The sequence below is a fragment of the Aptenodytes forsteri genome, unplaced genomic scaffold (assembly GCF_000699145.1).
Source record: "Aptenodytes forsteri isolate BGI_AS27 unplaced genomic scaffold, ASM69914v1 Scaffold215, whole genome shotgun sequence".
Classification (NCBI taxonomy): domain Eukaryota; kingdom Metazoa; phylum Chordata; class Aves; order Sphenisciformes; family Spheniscidae; genus Aptenodytes; species Aptenodytes forsteri.
Window position 1 is genome coordinate 629,170 of NW_008795910.1, and position 17,011 is coordinate 646,180.

Below are 17,011 nucleotides of genomic sequence, written 5' to 3' on the forward strand. Positions count from 1 at the left end.
CCCAGGGAAGTGGTTGAGTCACTATCCCTGGAAGTATTTAAAAGACATGTAGATGAGGTGCTTAGGGACATGGTTTAGTGGGCATGGTGGTGTTGGGTTGATGGTTGGACTCGATGATCTTAGAGGTCTTTTCCAACCTTAATGATTCTATGATTCTATATTATCCACTTGTTATTAACAAAAAAAATCACACGAAGGAATAGCTAGATCTTAGGGTGCAGGGACTCAATCTCTACTGGTAAACCACACAGATGTAGGCAAAGTCTCCAACACAAGTCCACATCCATCCAGATGCCCAATTTTAGCACATTCCCTGCTGGAGTTTCAGCCTGGGACCACCAGGCTCTGAGCCCAGGCTCGCTCCATGGGCAGATGCAGTATGGATACAGCCAAACCCTGCAAGGTGTTTCCCTCCTCCAATTTCCCTATTACAAAAAGATGTTTTTGAAGAAAAAGTCAATTTGGCCCTACAGCCTGGGCTCCCTGGCATGGGTAGTTTTGAAGCTCCCCAGGAGCTATGGGAGCTGCACTCCTCCAGCACTCCCCTTGGAGTCGTGGTCCAGGCACAGCCCCATGATTTTTGGGGTACACATGGCACATTGTTTAAGAACCCCAACTGGAAAGTGCACTGATCCTCTCCTGCGAAGGGGGACAAACACAACACTTCTAAAGTCCTTCAGAAGCCACCTCAGGCTGAACATTTTCTATTACGAGTTGCCAGCCCTTAGTTTTAGCAGCCTCCATCTCAAGGATTTTGCATTTACAGGCAGGGCTTGGCAGCTCCCTAACAAACCTTCTGTCTCCCCACATGCCAGGCAGGGGCCTGTAGCTCACCCCACTGCTGGGAAAGTGCTTCGTCGCTCTCCCTGCCATGGGATGGGTGGCTTGCAGATCTGGGAGGCACCCTCTGGTTTCCTTCTCATTTGCCTTTTGCTTTCAGTGATTTGTCCAGCTGAAATTCTCCACCAGGCTCAGCGACAGCATGATTTCTCTCCAGCAACTGCTGCCTGCTGTGGGCAGAACGTACCGAGCCACAAGGCCGGGGGCAGCACCATGTCCCAGCAGCCCGTCAGCTGTCCTCTGTCCAGCATTGCCCAGCATGGGCTGCCACGGCTGGGGGATTTTGTTGTGCTTCAGCTGTCCACAGCTGTGGCCCAGGAAGCTGCCTGATGGGGAGCAGTTGCATCATCTCTCACAATGCACCTGCAAAGAGGAAAACTCAGAATAGCCTCCCGGAGGCGTTTTCCCATGCTCTCTCCTCTTGCAGGACTCTGACAACCCTCAAAGCGCCCATGTACAGGGCTGCGAACCACATAGTTGGTACCGTCAGTCAGACCCCCCCATGGCACAAACACAGCCCTTCTCAAACTTTCATTTCAGTGGTCCACAGCTGAAATATGGACATGTCCAGGCCTCCCTTCAGTGATTTTATAGGCTCCAGGGAACAGGCTCTTGCTGTGTGACCATGCTTTGCTACTCCAGCTTCCTCCACCCCAGGGCAGCTTGCATCCAGCTGGGCTCCTGCCTCAGGAGCTGGTGTGTGGTGGGACTGGATGCTGCAGGGTTTACTCCAAGCTTGGCTCCCAGCTCTACTCCTGACTTACCAGGCAGCCCTGGAAAATCAGCTGCATTTTGGGCCCTTCATTTCCTCTTCCTGTAAAGGAATAAAAGTACATAAATGGGACACATTAATGTATATTAAAGTCTCTTGTAGAAACTCAGAGGGTCAAAAAAAAGATATTGGCCAGGATATGTGGTGCCCTGCTCACAGTGTTTGCTTGGGGTACTCTGGAAACAGCCTTTCTAGCACAGCATCCGCAGCAGCTCAGCGGCCGTGGTGGAACTCTTTACTGCACCTTCCCTGACATGGAAGACCTCAGTCCTAGAGATGCTGGCAGTGGAGCATCTGGAAAATCAGAAACAGTCCGTGCATCTCCAGCCTTCTGTACGGCGGGGTGAGCAGGAGGCAGCCTGGCATGGGGAACTTGTGTTAATTTGGGCAAAGCACTGCTCCGGTAGAGCAGCTGACTTACCTGGGGGGCTCCAACTGGAGTCACAGGACATTCCCTTCTGACAGGCCTTATTGCCAAAAAATGTGTGTGAATCACATCCCCGTTCATGCAAGTAACTGAGCATATCAGATATGTGGTAGCTTGAAACAAGCAGACCTCTCCTCCCTCCACCTGCACCCCCTCACCCTGCTCACTTGATCCAAACTCCCTTCCACTCTAAAATCCACTTGCTGATAAATCCATGTGAATTAGGAGTAGTTAAAACCTCCATGCCCAGCTGAGTGCATGCTGCCAATCCACCTCAAAGGGTTTCCCCACGCTCCTTACCATCTCTGCCTCCACAGGGACCCTGCTGAGACATGTTCCAGGCATGCTATGGCATGGCCCTCCAACGGGAGCACACGTCTGGGTCACCGGGCTATGCACAGGGAGAGGGTACCTTGGGATAAGGCTCCGCTGAGCATGGGCTCTGTGTAGAGGATAATTTGGGTCAGCTCTTGGTGCTCTCAGGGTCAGCTGCTTTTGGGACCAGCTCTGAGCGAAACCCATGGAAGGGGCTCTTCTGCAGCAGAATGTCTTTTCTTCTTTGCCAAAATTTGGGTGTGCAGGATGGAAGGCAAGGAAGGAAGGAAGGAAGCAACCCAGGAAGGCACAGAGGTGTCTGAGCAACACCGAGGTCGGTGTGATGGCTGAGTCCCATGTGCTTGCATGGAGGAGGAGGACAACAAGCCACCTCCTTTCCCACTGCCCGTCCACTTATCCCAGAGCATCTCCTGAGTAGGGCAGCCTGGACCAGGGCTTGGTGAGGCTGTAACAGGTCTGGCCAGGCAGGTTCAATAGCTTGGTGATATGCCTGTCAGTGATGGTAATCAGGGAAGACATCTTTTTAGCATGGACCCAACCCCTGGTGAACATGTCACAGCACAAAGAAGCTTATGCCTTGCACGGACATGCCAGAGGCAGTGGGAGGCTTTATCAGAATATCCTGCAGTCAGAAGGGAAAGTTTTCTTGAACTATGGACAACTGCAAGGGCAGGGAATTGAGGGGCAGAATAAAGGAGCAAAGGACCTGCAAGGACCAAGTGACACCACCAAATGCTCCTGGGACCTGTAGAGCAGGCGTGAGAGATGGAGCAGGGTGGGCATCTGATAGCAAGGGTCAGCTTACAGCCTGGCCAGTGCTGCCAAAGGGATGTGCTCAAGGTTAGCTACAGTAAAATGGGCCTGTGGTGCTCATGCCCCCGGTAGGCACCCGTGCTGGCCCTTGCGTGGGAGATGGCACCAGAGGCGAGCGGTGGGACTGCTAGCAGAGAGCTCAAGGCTGGCCAGTGCTGCAGGCTCCGACCTGCCTTGCAGGGACAGAAGAGAAGGCACTGTGCAGCACCATGACCACCCTTAAGCTATGCCACCAGCATCCCCCTTCTCCCACCCACGATGGTGCTGTCTGGACTCAAGCAGTATGGATCCCTAGAGCAGCATCCTGGGAGCTGCGAGGCCACAGTGAGCCAGAGGAGATGGGGTGGGAGGACATGACTGGGCTGTGGATCTTCCTGCTGGAGTTTTCTATGCTAATTTTCAGCACATGGCCAGGCTGGGCAGCCCTTCACTTGTACTGAATGAATCAGCACATAGCAACAACAGGGTTAAACATCGGATCCCATACTTCTCCCCACTGATGACACTCCTCCTCTGCATCGGCTGCAAAGGAAATTTTAATCAGCACCACGATAACAGCCTTTCAGTCCTGCTGGGAGTTATCAGCTCCTTCGTTTGTCAATGTAACTACTCGATAACAATACAGCTCTGGGCTGCGGCACACAATGGTTCACTCCACAGCCCTTTGGCTCAAGCAGCCTCCCTCCCCTCTGGCCCGCTGCTCCCAGCTATCGGGGTATCAGGGTGTTAAAACAAGCCAGGTTGTGCTGAACACAAAGATCAAGCCTGAGCCATCTCATTCCTGCCTCTGCTGTCACTGGAAGAGACACCTCTGAATTTCAGGCTGTTTTAAGCTTGAAAGAGTAGCTGATGAATATCAGTCTGGTAATTTAGCCCTCTGCAGAATACAGACAATATATTCATAATCATTTTACATGTAGATGAGCTGGTAATGCAATCAGGGTTATAAATCAAACCCAGGAGACATGTTACTGCTGTTTGCCTGAGCTTTTTGAGTGATCTAGCCACAAGAAAATGTCTGTCTGTCTCCTAGATGGGGCCAATTAACCTTATAAAGATGCACTCTCCTCTCACAGTGGCTCATTTGTTTACTTGGGCTCTGCTGGCTGCTGCTATTTTCATTCTGGAAGAGCGGGCCAGGTTAGTAAGAGATTTGGCGGAGGCCTGGGCTGCAGAGGAAGGGAAACCGGGCTCAGGAGAGATGGTGTCTTCATCAGCAACACGTTAGAGGGGTTGGAGTTTAATAACTGGCTTCTCCATGTGGCTTCATAGCTGTCCCCAGGCTTCAGAGAGTGTCCTTGCCCACCTATAAACGTAGCCGCCTTCTTTTGTCCCTGTTTTCTTGAGCAGTAAGAGATAGCTGGAGCTCTGGGGCGCTCGGTGACTGCAGCCCATGGAGCAGCCATGTCCTTGGGTAGTGCAGGCCCACGCAGCCTGGGCGGGCAGGCGGCAGTGGCGTGCCCTCTGCTGATGAGCTGCCAGCCATGCAGGTCTGCTGTGGCAGGGCCCACAATGCCAGCCGTGCAGGGTCCTCAGCGCCAGCAATGCAGAGTTCTCAGTACCAGTGGTGCAGGGTCTGCAGTGCCAGCAATGCAGGGTATGGAGTGGCAGCCATGTGGGGTCTGCAGTGGCAGTGATGTGGGGTCTGAGATGCTGGCAATGTGGGGCCCACGATGCCAGCAATGCAGGGCACACGGTGCCAGTGATGTGGAGTCTGAGGTGGCAGCAGTGCAGGGTCTGTGGTGGCACTGGTGCAGTGACCAAGGTGCCAGCAAAGCAGGCTGTAAAGTGCCAGCGATGCAGGATCCAGGCATGAATTTGCTGCAACCGTGTCTCATGGTACAGCACATGGGCTGGCAGTGCTGGGTCTCATCCCAGCCATGGGGTCGGGGCACATGCATCACTGCACTGTCCCCTGGCACCGTCTGCTTGTGCCCTGCCCAGAGCTTGGAGCAGCCAGGAGCTGAGCTGCACCGGGATGATTCTCTGGTACCCAACAGCAAGAAAGGCATTACCTATCTGCCCAGCGGGGGCCCGGGGCTGTTGCCCAGCCCTGCACCCTGCTACCTCGCTCAGACATGAAGCTTAGGCAAGAGACAAGGGCACAGAGGAGCACGGCCCACGCTCAGCCAGCTTAGGGGGTAGCAGGACTGCACCAGTGCTTGGTGGGACTGCGAGGGCTGATCACAGCACCCAATAAAGTGGGTCTGCTTTGCTCTTGCTTTGCTTCCTTCTGGCTTGGCCATGCCTGCCCCACACCACGTGGGGATGTCCGTATGCTGGGAGCAGGATGGGACCTGCTTTGAGCGAGGAGGATTTAGGGTGGTGCAAGGATGCACTGGTAGCCGGGCAGACCTGGGAAGCAAAGGGACACGGCTGGAGCAGGGCCGGCAGGGACCTGAGGTCGGTGCTGACGCCAGAGGGTGCTGTGGCTTCATACATCCCCAGCACCAAACCCTCTGAGCTGCTGAGGCTTCGGGGCTGCGGTTTGGCCCAGGGACCGGCCATTTGCTGCAAAACCTGTTGGACCTTGCAGCACCACGGGCCAGGGTAAAAGGCAGTGGGTGACTCGTCCGGGAGCTGCCTCCAGGTTCAGCAGCAGCCTGTCTCACCCCAGCCATACCCTCAGTACCCAGGACCCCAAAACTGGGCTCCAGGCATTGCTCACTTGTGGCCTTGGCTGTTCCCTGCCCGGGGTGGGGGGCACAACCTCTGGGGACCCAAGGGGGTCACCGACAAATGCCCCACGCTGCCAGGCACTGGGGGCTTGGGCTCTCCACAGAGTCAGGCAGATGCTGCAAGATGGGGGCTGTTTCCTTCATCGCCCAGAGTATTACAAAACCACAGGAGCTGCATCTTCACCATAGTTGGTGTCCCCAGGGGCTGTGGCAGGCAGGGGACAGGCAGGGCTGGGAACAGGAAAGCCGCTGCTGGAGACACATCACTACTCTGTCACATTTGTAAGAAGAGAACTTGGAGACAGCTTTTATTTATTTTTTCATAGAGATTTTTTAATGTTTATTTTTTAACAGACTTGGTTTAAATTTTTGTTTTCTACAATAATTCAATGTAAAAATCCCAGTACAATATACAACAGTTTGAACATTTGGAATAAGAAATCCAGCTTGGGGAGACACGTAAGTTCAGCTAGTTTCTAACACAGGTAGCAAATTCCCTCCACCCTCCCCCAAATTCACTAGCCAGGAAGGCATGTGGATGGGAACGCTTTACAAACATCACCCCCACCCTGTCAAGACACTGGCTGCCCTGTCCCTGCCCGTATTGCAGTGGGATGGTCCCTCAGACTCATCACCTTGGTAAGGGTGGGGTCCCCTCCATGGGATGGCTGGGAGCCTCCAACATTGCAAGGCAAAGTCTGCAGTCAAGCAAGGCTGGCTGGCCCTTGTGCGTGTGATGTGGGATGCTTTGAATGGGCCCTGTGTGCAGGTCCCTCAGGGTACGGAGCTCCCTTGGGATGGAGAAGAGACCTGTCCTCCCCTTGGCAGCAGTGCCAGCAGCCCCATGCCCTGGTACAGCCGTAAGGTCGTTGGAAAGGGATGGCCATGTCCCTGCATGGCCTAGCCTGAGGGAAGGAAAACAAAGATGATGCAAGGGTCCCTGGCTCTAGGGTCTGAGGGGTCATCTCAGGGATAGCTCACTGGCCTGGGATCTGGCAGTTTTTCAGGAAGCCACTTTGGCCCGGCCCATGGTACTCAAGCAGCCTGGGATGGTCCTGCTTGAACAGCTTGGAGTGGTCCTGCTCAAGCTATGTGGGGTGATCCTGCTTGAGCAACATGGGAAGGTTCTGCTCAAGCAGCCTGGAGAGGTCCTGCTTGAGCAGCGTGGGGTGTTCCTGCTCAAGCAGCATGGGATGGTTCTGCTTGAGCAGCATTAGGGTGGTCCTGCTCAAGCAAATTGGAGTGGTTCTGCTTGAGCAGCATGGAATGGTACTGCTGGAATAGCATGGGTGGTCCTGCTTAAGCAGTGTGGGATGGTCCTGCTCAAGCAGGCTGATGTGGTCCTGCTCAAGAAGCATAGGGCGGCTTGCTTGAGCAGTGTGGGATGGTCCTGCTTGAGCAGCATGGGGCGATCTTGCTTGAGCACCATGGAGCAGCTGCAAGTGGCAGGGATGGTTCCTCAGGTCCTGCAGCATCCCAAGCACTGCATTCAAAGCCATGTCTGGCCTTTTTGCCCCTGTTGGAAATCCTCCACTGCTTGGAGAAGCCTCCCAAAGCTGTGTGTGCTTGAAGGGATTCCAGGGGCCTCTGGTCAAGCTCTGCGTTCCAAAATAGTTATTGCTAATGCTAAATCAGGACATTGGTGACTTTGCCTAGCTGAGTTTTGAAACCTTCCAAGGGCAGAGATCCTCCCACTTCCCCAGTGATCAGTTTCAGCTGGACCAGCCCTAAAGAGAAGTGTTTCCTGATGTCCAGCATGAATCTCCCAGCCTGCAAGCTGTGGCCATTAACTCTACTATGAAAGTGCCTTGAGTAGTGGGAATGGGGTGGGAGGCTGGTTCTCCATCTAACCTAGCCATACATCCCATCCCCAACAGTAAGGGCCCTTCTTGCTTGCATCAGGGATGGCTTTGCTGGAGGTGGCTTTCCTGGATTGGTAAGGGACGGGATACAAGGCAGGGGAAGGAGAAAGAGGGGGAGAAAATAACAGCAGGAGTCAGACGGGCTGGGAGTAAGAGTGCAGCGAGGATGGAGGAGAGGAAGAATGGGAGAGGTCAGCCTGGGAGAAAATGGGAGGTCAGGATAGAGTTGGGAGGTGAAGGAGAATGAAAGGACAGTTAGAGAGGGAGGTGTGAGGTGAAGGAGGATGGTTGGAGGTAAGGGAGGATGGTTGGAGGTCAGGAAGGGGTAGAGGGGAAATCTGTGAGGTAGGTGGGACACTTGGAGGAAAAGGAGGGATGGGGAGATGGGGAGAGATGGAGGAGTATGAGGAGAAACAGGGAGACTATGGGAGGCGAACGACAAGGGATGGTGAGATAGCCAGAGGTCAGGTATGAGGAGGGACAGGGCAAGAGGTGAAAGAGCATGAAAAAGGATGGGGAACAATGGGAGGTGGAGATTCACAGGAAGGATAGAGAGACTGAGGTGGAGGAACAAGAGGCATGAGATGGAGGAGGAGGGAGAAGGTATGGGCGATGGTGGAACGTGGAGGACAATGAGTTATGGGCGATGGTGGAAAGTGAAGGACAATGAAGAGGAAAAGAAAGGTTGGAGGAGGATGAGGACGACTGGGCAGACGGTAGGAAGTGGAGGATGAGGAAGAACAGGCAAATAGCGGGCGGTGTTGGGGCATGGGGAAGGATGGGGGACAGTGGGAGGTGGAGGAGGATGAAGAAGGTGGGCAAAATGATGGGCAGTAGAGGGAAATGAGAGATAAGATGGCAGGTGGTGGAGGACAAGGAGGGAGGGGGAGACGGAGATGAAGGAAGAAGAGGAGGGATGAGGAGACAGTGGGAGATGGACAAAGATGACAGGAGGGATGGAGAGACATTTAGTGGTTAGAGGAAGACAAAGATAGGTGGGCAATGGAAGAGGGTGGATGAGGAGATGGTGGGAAATGGAGAAGCACAAGGGGGGAGGATTGGAAATGAGGAGGAGGAGGTGGGATTGGGTGATGTTGGCAGCTGGAGGGATGGGGCAATGGTGGAGATGAGGATAGATTTTGGAATGGGGAAGTGGAGGAGGATGAGGGGGATGAGGAGATAGGAGGAGGCAGAAGAGGATGAAGAAGGATGGGGAAAAGATGAAAAGTGGAGGAGGTTGAAACGGGTTGGGGTGATGGTGGGAGCTAATGGAGGATGAGCAGGGATAAGAAGATGGTAAGACATAGAGGAGGACAGTGATGGTGGGAGCTGATGGATGATGAGGACGGATGGTGAGATGTTGACATAAGGAGGAATATGAAAGGAAAAGAGAAACTGGAGGCAAAGCAGGATGAGGATGCATGGGACAGGGTGGAGGTGGAGAAGGAAGAGAAGCATGAGGAGATGGTGGGAGGTGGATGAGGATAACAAGGAATGTGATGTGGTAGATGAAGGAGGAGCAGGTGAGAGGGTTGGGATGCAAGTGTGACAGGAAGACAGGAAGGTGGGATATGAAGGGCAATGGAGGAGCACAGGAAGGAGGGATGGGAGGTGGTGGGTGATGGAGGAGAACAAGAAGGAGGGATAGGACGCAATATAGGATGCAGGAGCACAGGAGGGCGGGACAGGACGTGGTGGGTAATGGAGCATGGCATGGCAGGAAGGGATGGGACAGTGGATGACAGAGCAGCACACTCTGGAAAGAGTGTGGAAGGAGGGATGGGATATTAAGGGGTGGAGGACAACAGGGAGGGATGGGAGGTGGCGGGTCACGGTGGAGCACAAGAAGGGATAAGACATGATGGAGTATGCAGGAGCACAGGAAGGAGGGACAAGACATGGTGGCCAACAGAAAAGAAGGATGGGACGTGGTGGGTGATGGAGGAGGATGGCAGGGAGGAATGGGACACAGTGGGTGACAGGAGCACAGGAAGGAGGGATGGGATGGGTGGACAACAGAGGAGCAGCAGAAGGAAGGGTGGGACATGAAAGATGGAGGTGCACAGGAAAAGGGATGGGATATGGTGGGTGATGGAGCATGGGAAGGAGGAATGGGATGGGTGGGTGATGGAGGAGCACAGGAAGGAAGGCTGGGATGAGTTAGGTGGGTGATGAAAGCAGGATAAAGAGGGATGGGACATGGTGGGCAATGGAAGAGCACATGAAGAAAGGGGTGTGATTGAGGATGGGGGATAACAAGGAAGGATGGGACATGGGGGATCAAAGAACAGGGATAAAATGGATGGGACTTGAAGGATGATGGAGGAGCAAAAGGAGGGGTGGGTCATGGTGGGCAATGGAGGACCTCAGGGAGGGACAGTTTAATGTAGTGAGCCTGGAGGAGGCTGGCACCTGCAGGTGATGAGGGGCACAAGGGCAAGAAGCCATGGGCAGCGATGGGAAAGGGGATGTGGGGTCCGCATGCAGGCTGGGGAGGATGGGACTGGACAGGGGAGGCGTAAGAAGCACCAGCATCACAAGAACAACGTGGAGCCGAGAGGAGCCCCGTGCAGGGTGACACAGCCCTGGCAGCAAGGCTGTGGGGGACCCATGGGTGATGACAGGGAGCCATGGTGGTGTGGCACAGCTGGGGTCAGCACACGGGGATGGGGTTGGGGAGAGGACGGTGGGCGAGGAGACAACGGGACACTGTGTGGGCTGGGCAGCTGGCGGGATGGAGAGACAGGAGCTAGGTGCATCTCCCCACCCATGGATGCCCCAGCCACCCCACATTCCCCTCCACAGCAGCACCGGTTCCCCAGACAGGACAGGCATCACCATCCCCCTGCCGCAGCCTGGGAAGGCAGCACCGAGGGTGTGGGTGAGGGGTTGCAGGGCCTTTATTCATCACATGACAAGCAGGCATGGTACAGGGGTGCAGGATGGGGCAAGCAGGGGGCCCGTCATCGGGGCAGAAGATACCCTTCATGCAACCTTGGCATGGGATGGCGAGAGGAAGCAGGAGGACAGGGCAGGGGCAAGTGTGGCTTTGCCCAAAGCACCTCGGACTTCTCCCGAGGCCAGGAGCTGGCGTGCGAGGAGGATGGGGGCAGAGGCTGCGTGGGGACCAGGGCCGAATAAGCCACCTCCACACCTCAAGCAAATTTTCCCCGTCGCCTTTGTGAATCCCCTGCCGGCCCCTGGCCCCGCGGGTAATGCCCAGCACCGCTATTTACAGAGTATAACAGAACTGACCAATGTTACAAATAATTAAAAGGCAGTTGTAAAAATGAGAAACCACATTCCAAAAGTAGAGAGTCTTTTAAAAAAAAAAAAACAACAAACAAAACCAAAACCCCAGTTATCAGTGAAAATGTTAAAAACCACCCCCAAAAGATCTATGTACAGCAGGAGATTGCCCGTGGCAGCGCTGCGCCTGACGGGGTGCAGGGACCCGACTCTCCGTGGCTGGCAGGGATGCTGCCTGGCCCCGGCTGCTGGTGAGGGTGGTCAGCGCCTGGCCCGCATGTCCTGCACCCGGGTGACGAGGGTCCCCGTGGGGCCGGACAGGCGCCACAGGAGCAAAAGGCCATCGGTGCTGGGCCTGCTGGGCCCCGGCTGATGCTGGTGTGTCCGGAGACACAGGCAGTGAGCGGCTGGGGGGGGGGGGGGGGCGGGGGGGGTTGCGACGTGGCAGTGATGCAGCCTGCCTGCTGCAGGCAGGGTGCGTCTGGACGGGAGGGGGCAGCAGCTTCGGCAGCAGGAGCATTTTTTAAGTGAAGCTGCAAGATGACAGCAATGCGCAGAGCCCCTGGAGCAGTGTACACAGCCCCAGAGCAACGGGCAGAGCCCCTGGAGCAGCATACAGAGCCCCAGAGCAATGCATGGAGCCCCTGGAGCAATGTATAGAGCCCCAGAGCAATGCTCGGAGCCCCTGGAGCAATGTATAGAGCCCCCCAGAACAAGGTACACCACCCCCAAGCAATGCACAGAGCCCCAGGAGGCGTGGGCACCTGCAGGCAGCTCCCTCTGGGTGAATCCCTGCCTGGCCCCTGGCAGGCAGCTCGAAAATAGGTCAGGTAGCCTCCTCTAAAATTGCTGTTCTCTCCTGGGGCTGCACAGGGGCACCAACGTTGCTCTGCGTGGAGCTGGGATGCAGCTCCCCAGCCCCAGGAGCTCTGCACCGCCATGGGGGCTGCGGACATTGTCCCCTTCCCTCCCCAGATAAGGCTTTTTCTGGTGGTGACCGAGGGACGCGTGGCGCAGACCACAGGCCATGCTGCAGCCTCCCAACCCACAATCTCTTAATCCAATTGGTGCATCTCCAATGTAGCTCATTTCGGTATTTTTAAAATGCACTTGGTTTTACATTGCAGGCTGTCCGGAGTTGGGCAGAACCAAAAGTGGAGGGAAAACAAAAGAAAAAAAAAAGAGAAATGTATATTCTGTATATTCAGCACTCAGAGGAGCAAATAACTACAAGTGGCCCCAGGCAGGGAGGTGGGTGCAATGCAGGGGGGCACCACAGCCATGGCCCCTCGGGATGGTGGCAGGAGATACGCACGCACGTGAGTGTGCACACACACACGCATGCACACACTGCCTCTCCCCACGCTGTGCACCCAGCGACCCCATCTCTGCAGCTGGAGCCAGGGGGACCACCCGGACCCTTCCCAGCAGTGAAGGACCTCAGCAGCCCCCCCACAGAGCAGAAGGGTAGCCAGGGAGGGCCCCCACACCCAGCCCAGCCTGGGTGACCGCAGGGACCCTCCCCGCCTCCTTCCTGCCCGGTGAAGCACGCGCAGCCCCACGGCTGATGCAACCGCGCTGCAATCGGGGCTGGCAGGGATGCGCTGGAGCTCGGGCAGGGCGGGCAGCGCTGGCAGCAGCTGCAGGGGCCGGAGCCAGCACCCTCCGCCCGTGAGGGCCAACACAGCATCACGCCTCCATCCATTGCATCCATACGGCGTCCCTGCTGCACTTTGCCCCAGCCCTGCCCTATCTACATGAGCAGCCTGCCCCCACTGCTCTCCCCTTCTTGGGGCCACGGCGAGCCCTTGGCATAGTGGGGTCTCAGCTGACATTCCCAGGGTGGTGGGCACTGGCGAGGACCCCCCAGTGCTGGCAGCAGCTCCAAGGGAGCGAGTCTCCGCACAGGTGGGAGGTGAAGCAGCCACCCTGGCGGGATGTCCCCGCACACCCCAGGGTTGCCGGCAGCCTCTGCCGCCAGCTCTACATCTGCTTCGTAAGCGTCCCCGGGGGCAAGGGGACGGTTAGGAGACAGATGCGCCCGTGCCGCCTCCGAGAGGGGCCCCCGTGGGGCGTCAGCGTGGGCGCTCTGGATAGCAGGCAACGCTGTGTCCCCCGGCCCCCCGTCCTCACTCACTCGAGGCCCCCAGCTTCTCCTCCGCCCTGGGGGGGTCTGCGGGGTGCAGTTTGCACTTGGAGGGGGAATGGCGGACGGTGGAGCGGGACGGCCGGGCGAAGCAGGAGGTGAGGGACTGGGAGCTGCAGTCACACGCCATGTCCTGCAAAGACAGACAGGGCACAGGGGGGTTAGAGGGGTCGGGCACCCCGTCCCCTGCCATGGCGGGACACCCGGGGGGGCACCCTGCCTTGTTACCTCGCTGGCTATGGCCGAGATGAGGTCGGGGTCCCGCAGGGCTGCGTCCTTACTCCCCTGGCTGGGGGACAAGGGTTTGGGGTCCTCACAGCTGCTCTGCTTGAGGACTTTCTTGTTCAAGACGCGGGAGATGTTTTCGGCCGGGTGGTGGGTCGCTGGGCTGGGGTGCTCAGCTCTCTTGCTGCCCTCCTCCCCAGTGGCCTCCTTCTTCTCCGGGGGGGCAGTGGGGCTTTGCGCCCGCCCGCAGACATTCCTGAAGAACTCCTGCACGAGGCCGTACTTGGGTGCTTCGGGCTTGGTCCGGCTGCTCTCGGGGCAGCCCGGCTTCCAGATGGACTCGGTGCTGCCTGCGTGCTCCACCACGCTGAACAAGCTGGACAAGCCGTCATTGATATTGCTGAGGACGGGGCTGTCACGGGTGGTGGTGGAGCGGGCCCAGGCAGAGCCATTCTGCTTGCTCTGGTGCAGGTTCCAGAGGCTCCTGTCCTTGGAGGCGTCCAGCTTGGAGGAAGACCTCCTCTGGAGCTTTGGAGAGCCATATTTTGGGGAGCAGCATGGCCGCTCGATCCTGGAGTGGACCTTATCCAGGGAGGAGGAGATCTGCTTGCTGCGCACAGACACAAGGGAGGAGCTGCGTGGGGACCAGCTCTTGCCGTGCACGCCGCTGCCGCGCGGCAGGTCAGTCTGCAAGCCAATGCTCACCGTCTGGATGGTCTGCGTCCCCACGTGGGCCAGCCCCACTGTCTGGCTGGAGGCGCTTTTCACCTTCCTCTCCAGCGAGCTGGAGCGGATGGCCTGCCGCACGCAGTTGGTGATCTCCTTCATGTCATCGCTCATGTTGCCAGAGATCTCCAGGTCGTGCAGCGATGGGGGGAAGCGGGGCACTGATGGCACCACGCTCTCCACCGTGCCACCGTCCAGCAGCTCCCGCTGCTGCTTGGAGAAGTTGCACAGCCACTGGCTGTAGGTGCTCTCAGCGCTGGCTGACTCCTCCGGCTCCTTCGGCTTGGCCATGGTGAACAAGAAACCGGGTTCGATCATGATCTTCCCCTCCTTGTTGTGCACCAGAGGCGCCTCCAGCCGCCGCACCACTGGCGGGCTGTAGTAGATGCGGATCCCTGTCTTGTCGGGCGCCGTGTAGCTTCTCTGCATTTGCTTCTGGGCTGGGTCGTGCCCGGAGAGGCTGCTTGTTCGCGAGTAGTCCCAGGAAGAGATGCCCAGCTTCTCCTTGGCCAGGCTGTCGGGGGCAGGTTGCTCAATATTCACATATGTACAGTTTGAGGGAGGAACACCGGCGCTGTCCCGGATCCCGTTGGGCAGCAGCTGGGTGGCTGCGGATGCCTTTTTGCCTCGGGAATGGTCGCCCAGCCCCGGCGCAGTCTTTCCAGGGAGGTAGGGAGAACAGTCGAGCAAGCTTTCAAACTCTGACATGGAGGAAACGGACTTGGTCCTGTGGGAGGAGAGAGAACAGGGCTTACAAGGGGACAGGGCAGCGGGTTGCGGGGCAGCTGGAGGCACCCTGCTCCTACCCCAACGGGACCCTCCTGGGCACCCAGTCCTGCTCCTCATTGGAGCCCTTGGCCTCCAGGACAACCCTGGACCATGGCTGCATCTCCCCCCAGTTGCTGGGGCTGCCAAGCCCAGGGACAGCCCCGCGCAGCCTCCTCCGTGCCCCGGGGACCATGCAGGCACCAGCGCACTCACCTTTTGAGGTTGGTTCCCTTGGCTTCTGCTTCAGAGATTGTCTCTTTGTCTGTGATTTTTTCATTGAGAGCCTAGGAGGACACAGAAGAAAGCTCTGGTGTCAGCAAGCACAGGACCAAAGTACACAGATGGGTTGGAGCAGGGGCTGTACCCTGCTCCTCTCCAGCACTACCACCTTCCCCCATGCACCCAGGCCTGGCATCCCATTCCCAGGGCTATATGGGGCTCACTGTGCCCACATGTATTCTAAATCAACTTTTTATAACTCCACTGAAGCCCTTGGGGTTCAGCCACGCTCTCCACCCTCTCCCCAATCCCTGGTGCTCCCCCTTGCAGCCTCATTTGCTGTTCAAGGGGGTGTTATTTGGGGTTCACATGACCTCCCATCTAACCCTTAGCATAGACCTGAGCCCAACGAGCACCCCGAGAGCCCTCTGCCTTCTCTTGCCCACCTCTTTCCAGTTGCTGCCGTGCTTCTCCATTTCAGAATGCTTCAATGCCCATGGGTTGGCTCCTTTCTGCAACTGGAGAATGTGTTGGTCACTCAACGTGTGCAACACGTGCCCCTCTGGGCAAGCAAAAGCATTTGTCCTTGCCCCTGGTGCGTGCCCCAAGAGCACGCAAACACTCTTGGGGCCCACAGGGGGGGCAAGTGGCAGAGGCTGGAGGACATATTCATGATATGGGACACCATACCTGGTTGATTTTGTTCTGCAGGTCCTTCGCTTGCTGCTCTGCCTGCTGCTGCTCCTCCTTGAAGCGGGCCAGCAGCTCCACTTTCTCCTGGTTCCAGTTCCTCTCGCTGATCTGCAGCTGCTTGGTGAGGTCCATGACAGCACTGTAGGACTCGGCTAGGAGATGCTGGTGCTCCTCACGCTCCCTCTTCAATGCCACCTTCCAGTCCGGCAGTGCGCGCTCTGCAATCCCTTTGCCTGCCTTCGACTCCAGCTGCAGGAACACGTTGGTGGCTGTGGGGGACCCATGGCTCCAGCGTGGTGCTGGACGCCCCCAGCAAAGGGGCAAGGCTGCGGGCATCCCGGTTCCCAGTGCAGGTCCCATGCTGCCCAGGTCGGGCAATAAGCGTGTCCCCAAGGCCTTGTTGCACAGCATGGCTCGCCCGTGGGCACAGCCGAGCTGCAGCCAGCCCTGGCTTGCAGCCATGTCATGCCAGACGGCCTGTCAGACGTTCACCCAGTGGGAGGCGGGCTGAATGTCCTGCCTGCTCGGCCATGCTCTGCCTGCAATCCTGCCTGCTGGACCCGGCTCCTGGAGAGGGGCAGCATCACCTGCAGGGCTGGCAGAGCAGATCCCGAGCATGCTGCTGCTGCTGGCAGCCAGGAAGGCACCTGAAACTGGGGTGCTGCCACCGCGGCAGCTCTGCTCTCTTTTGGGGGTGAGAGAGGGGAATTGGGGACCACCGCTGAGCTCTGCCTGGAGAAATCCTGCCTGGAAGGTGCTGGCACCCGCTCTGGGGAACGGCGCTGATGTACGGCCACAGGCTGCTGCCAGCACAGTGTGAGGGAGCGGAAAACCCTCATCGCTGTGAGGGCAGGGCTGGGAGACTGATTGGACTGCTTCTGCAGGCAGGAGCTTCCCCCAGTGCCGAGGCTGCCCTCCCCGCAGCTGTAGATCCCTCTTGCAGCATCTATGGGGGTGCAGAGCCCCCACCTGCGCCGTGACCCAGGGGAGGAGAGGAGGGCTCTGATGCCACTCCCAGATGCCTGTCCTGGGGAAGGATGCTGAGCCCTGGTACCATCTCGCCCGCCCCAGACAAACACAGTGGAGGAATAAAGAGCATCCTCTGCTGCTCCACAGTCAGATTTTCATGCCAGCCCCGTTGCTATAGAAACTCGCCTGCTGGAGCGGCTGCTAATTGAGATTCCCACAGTGCCACCCTGCCTCCCAGCCCTGCCCAACAGCCAGCGCTTCGCACGCGGGGGGGGCAGGGCCCCAGAC

The 17,011-nt window shown here is 57.4% G+C and overlaps 1 protein-coding gene across 1 annotated transcript in view; it reads right to left on the reverse strand.

The window, feature by feature from the left end:
• Nucleotides 1-17,011, reverse strand: part of ACSS2 (acyl-CoA synthetase short-chain family member 2) — a 67,113-nt gene that overhangs the window by 37,470 nt on the left and 12,632 nt on the right. The window contains exon 5 of the mRNA XM_019473476.1: nt 15,207-15,210. Within this exon, the coding sequence (XP_019329021.1) occupies nt 15,207-15,210 (4 nt within the window). The remainder of the gene's footprint in view (nt 1-15,206; nt 15,211-17,011) is intronic.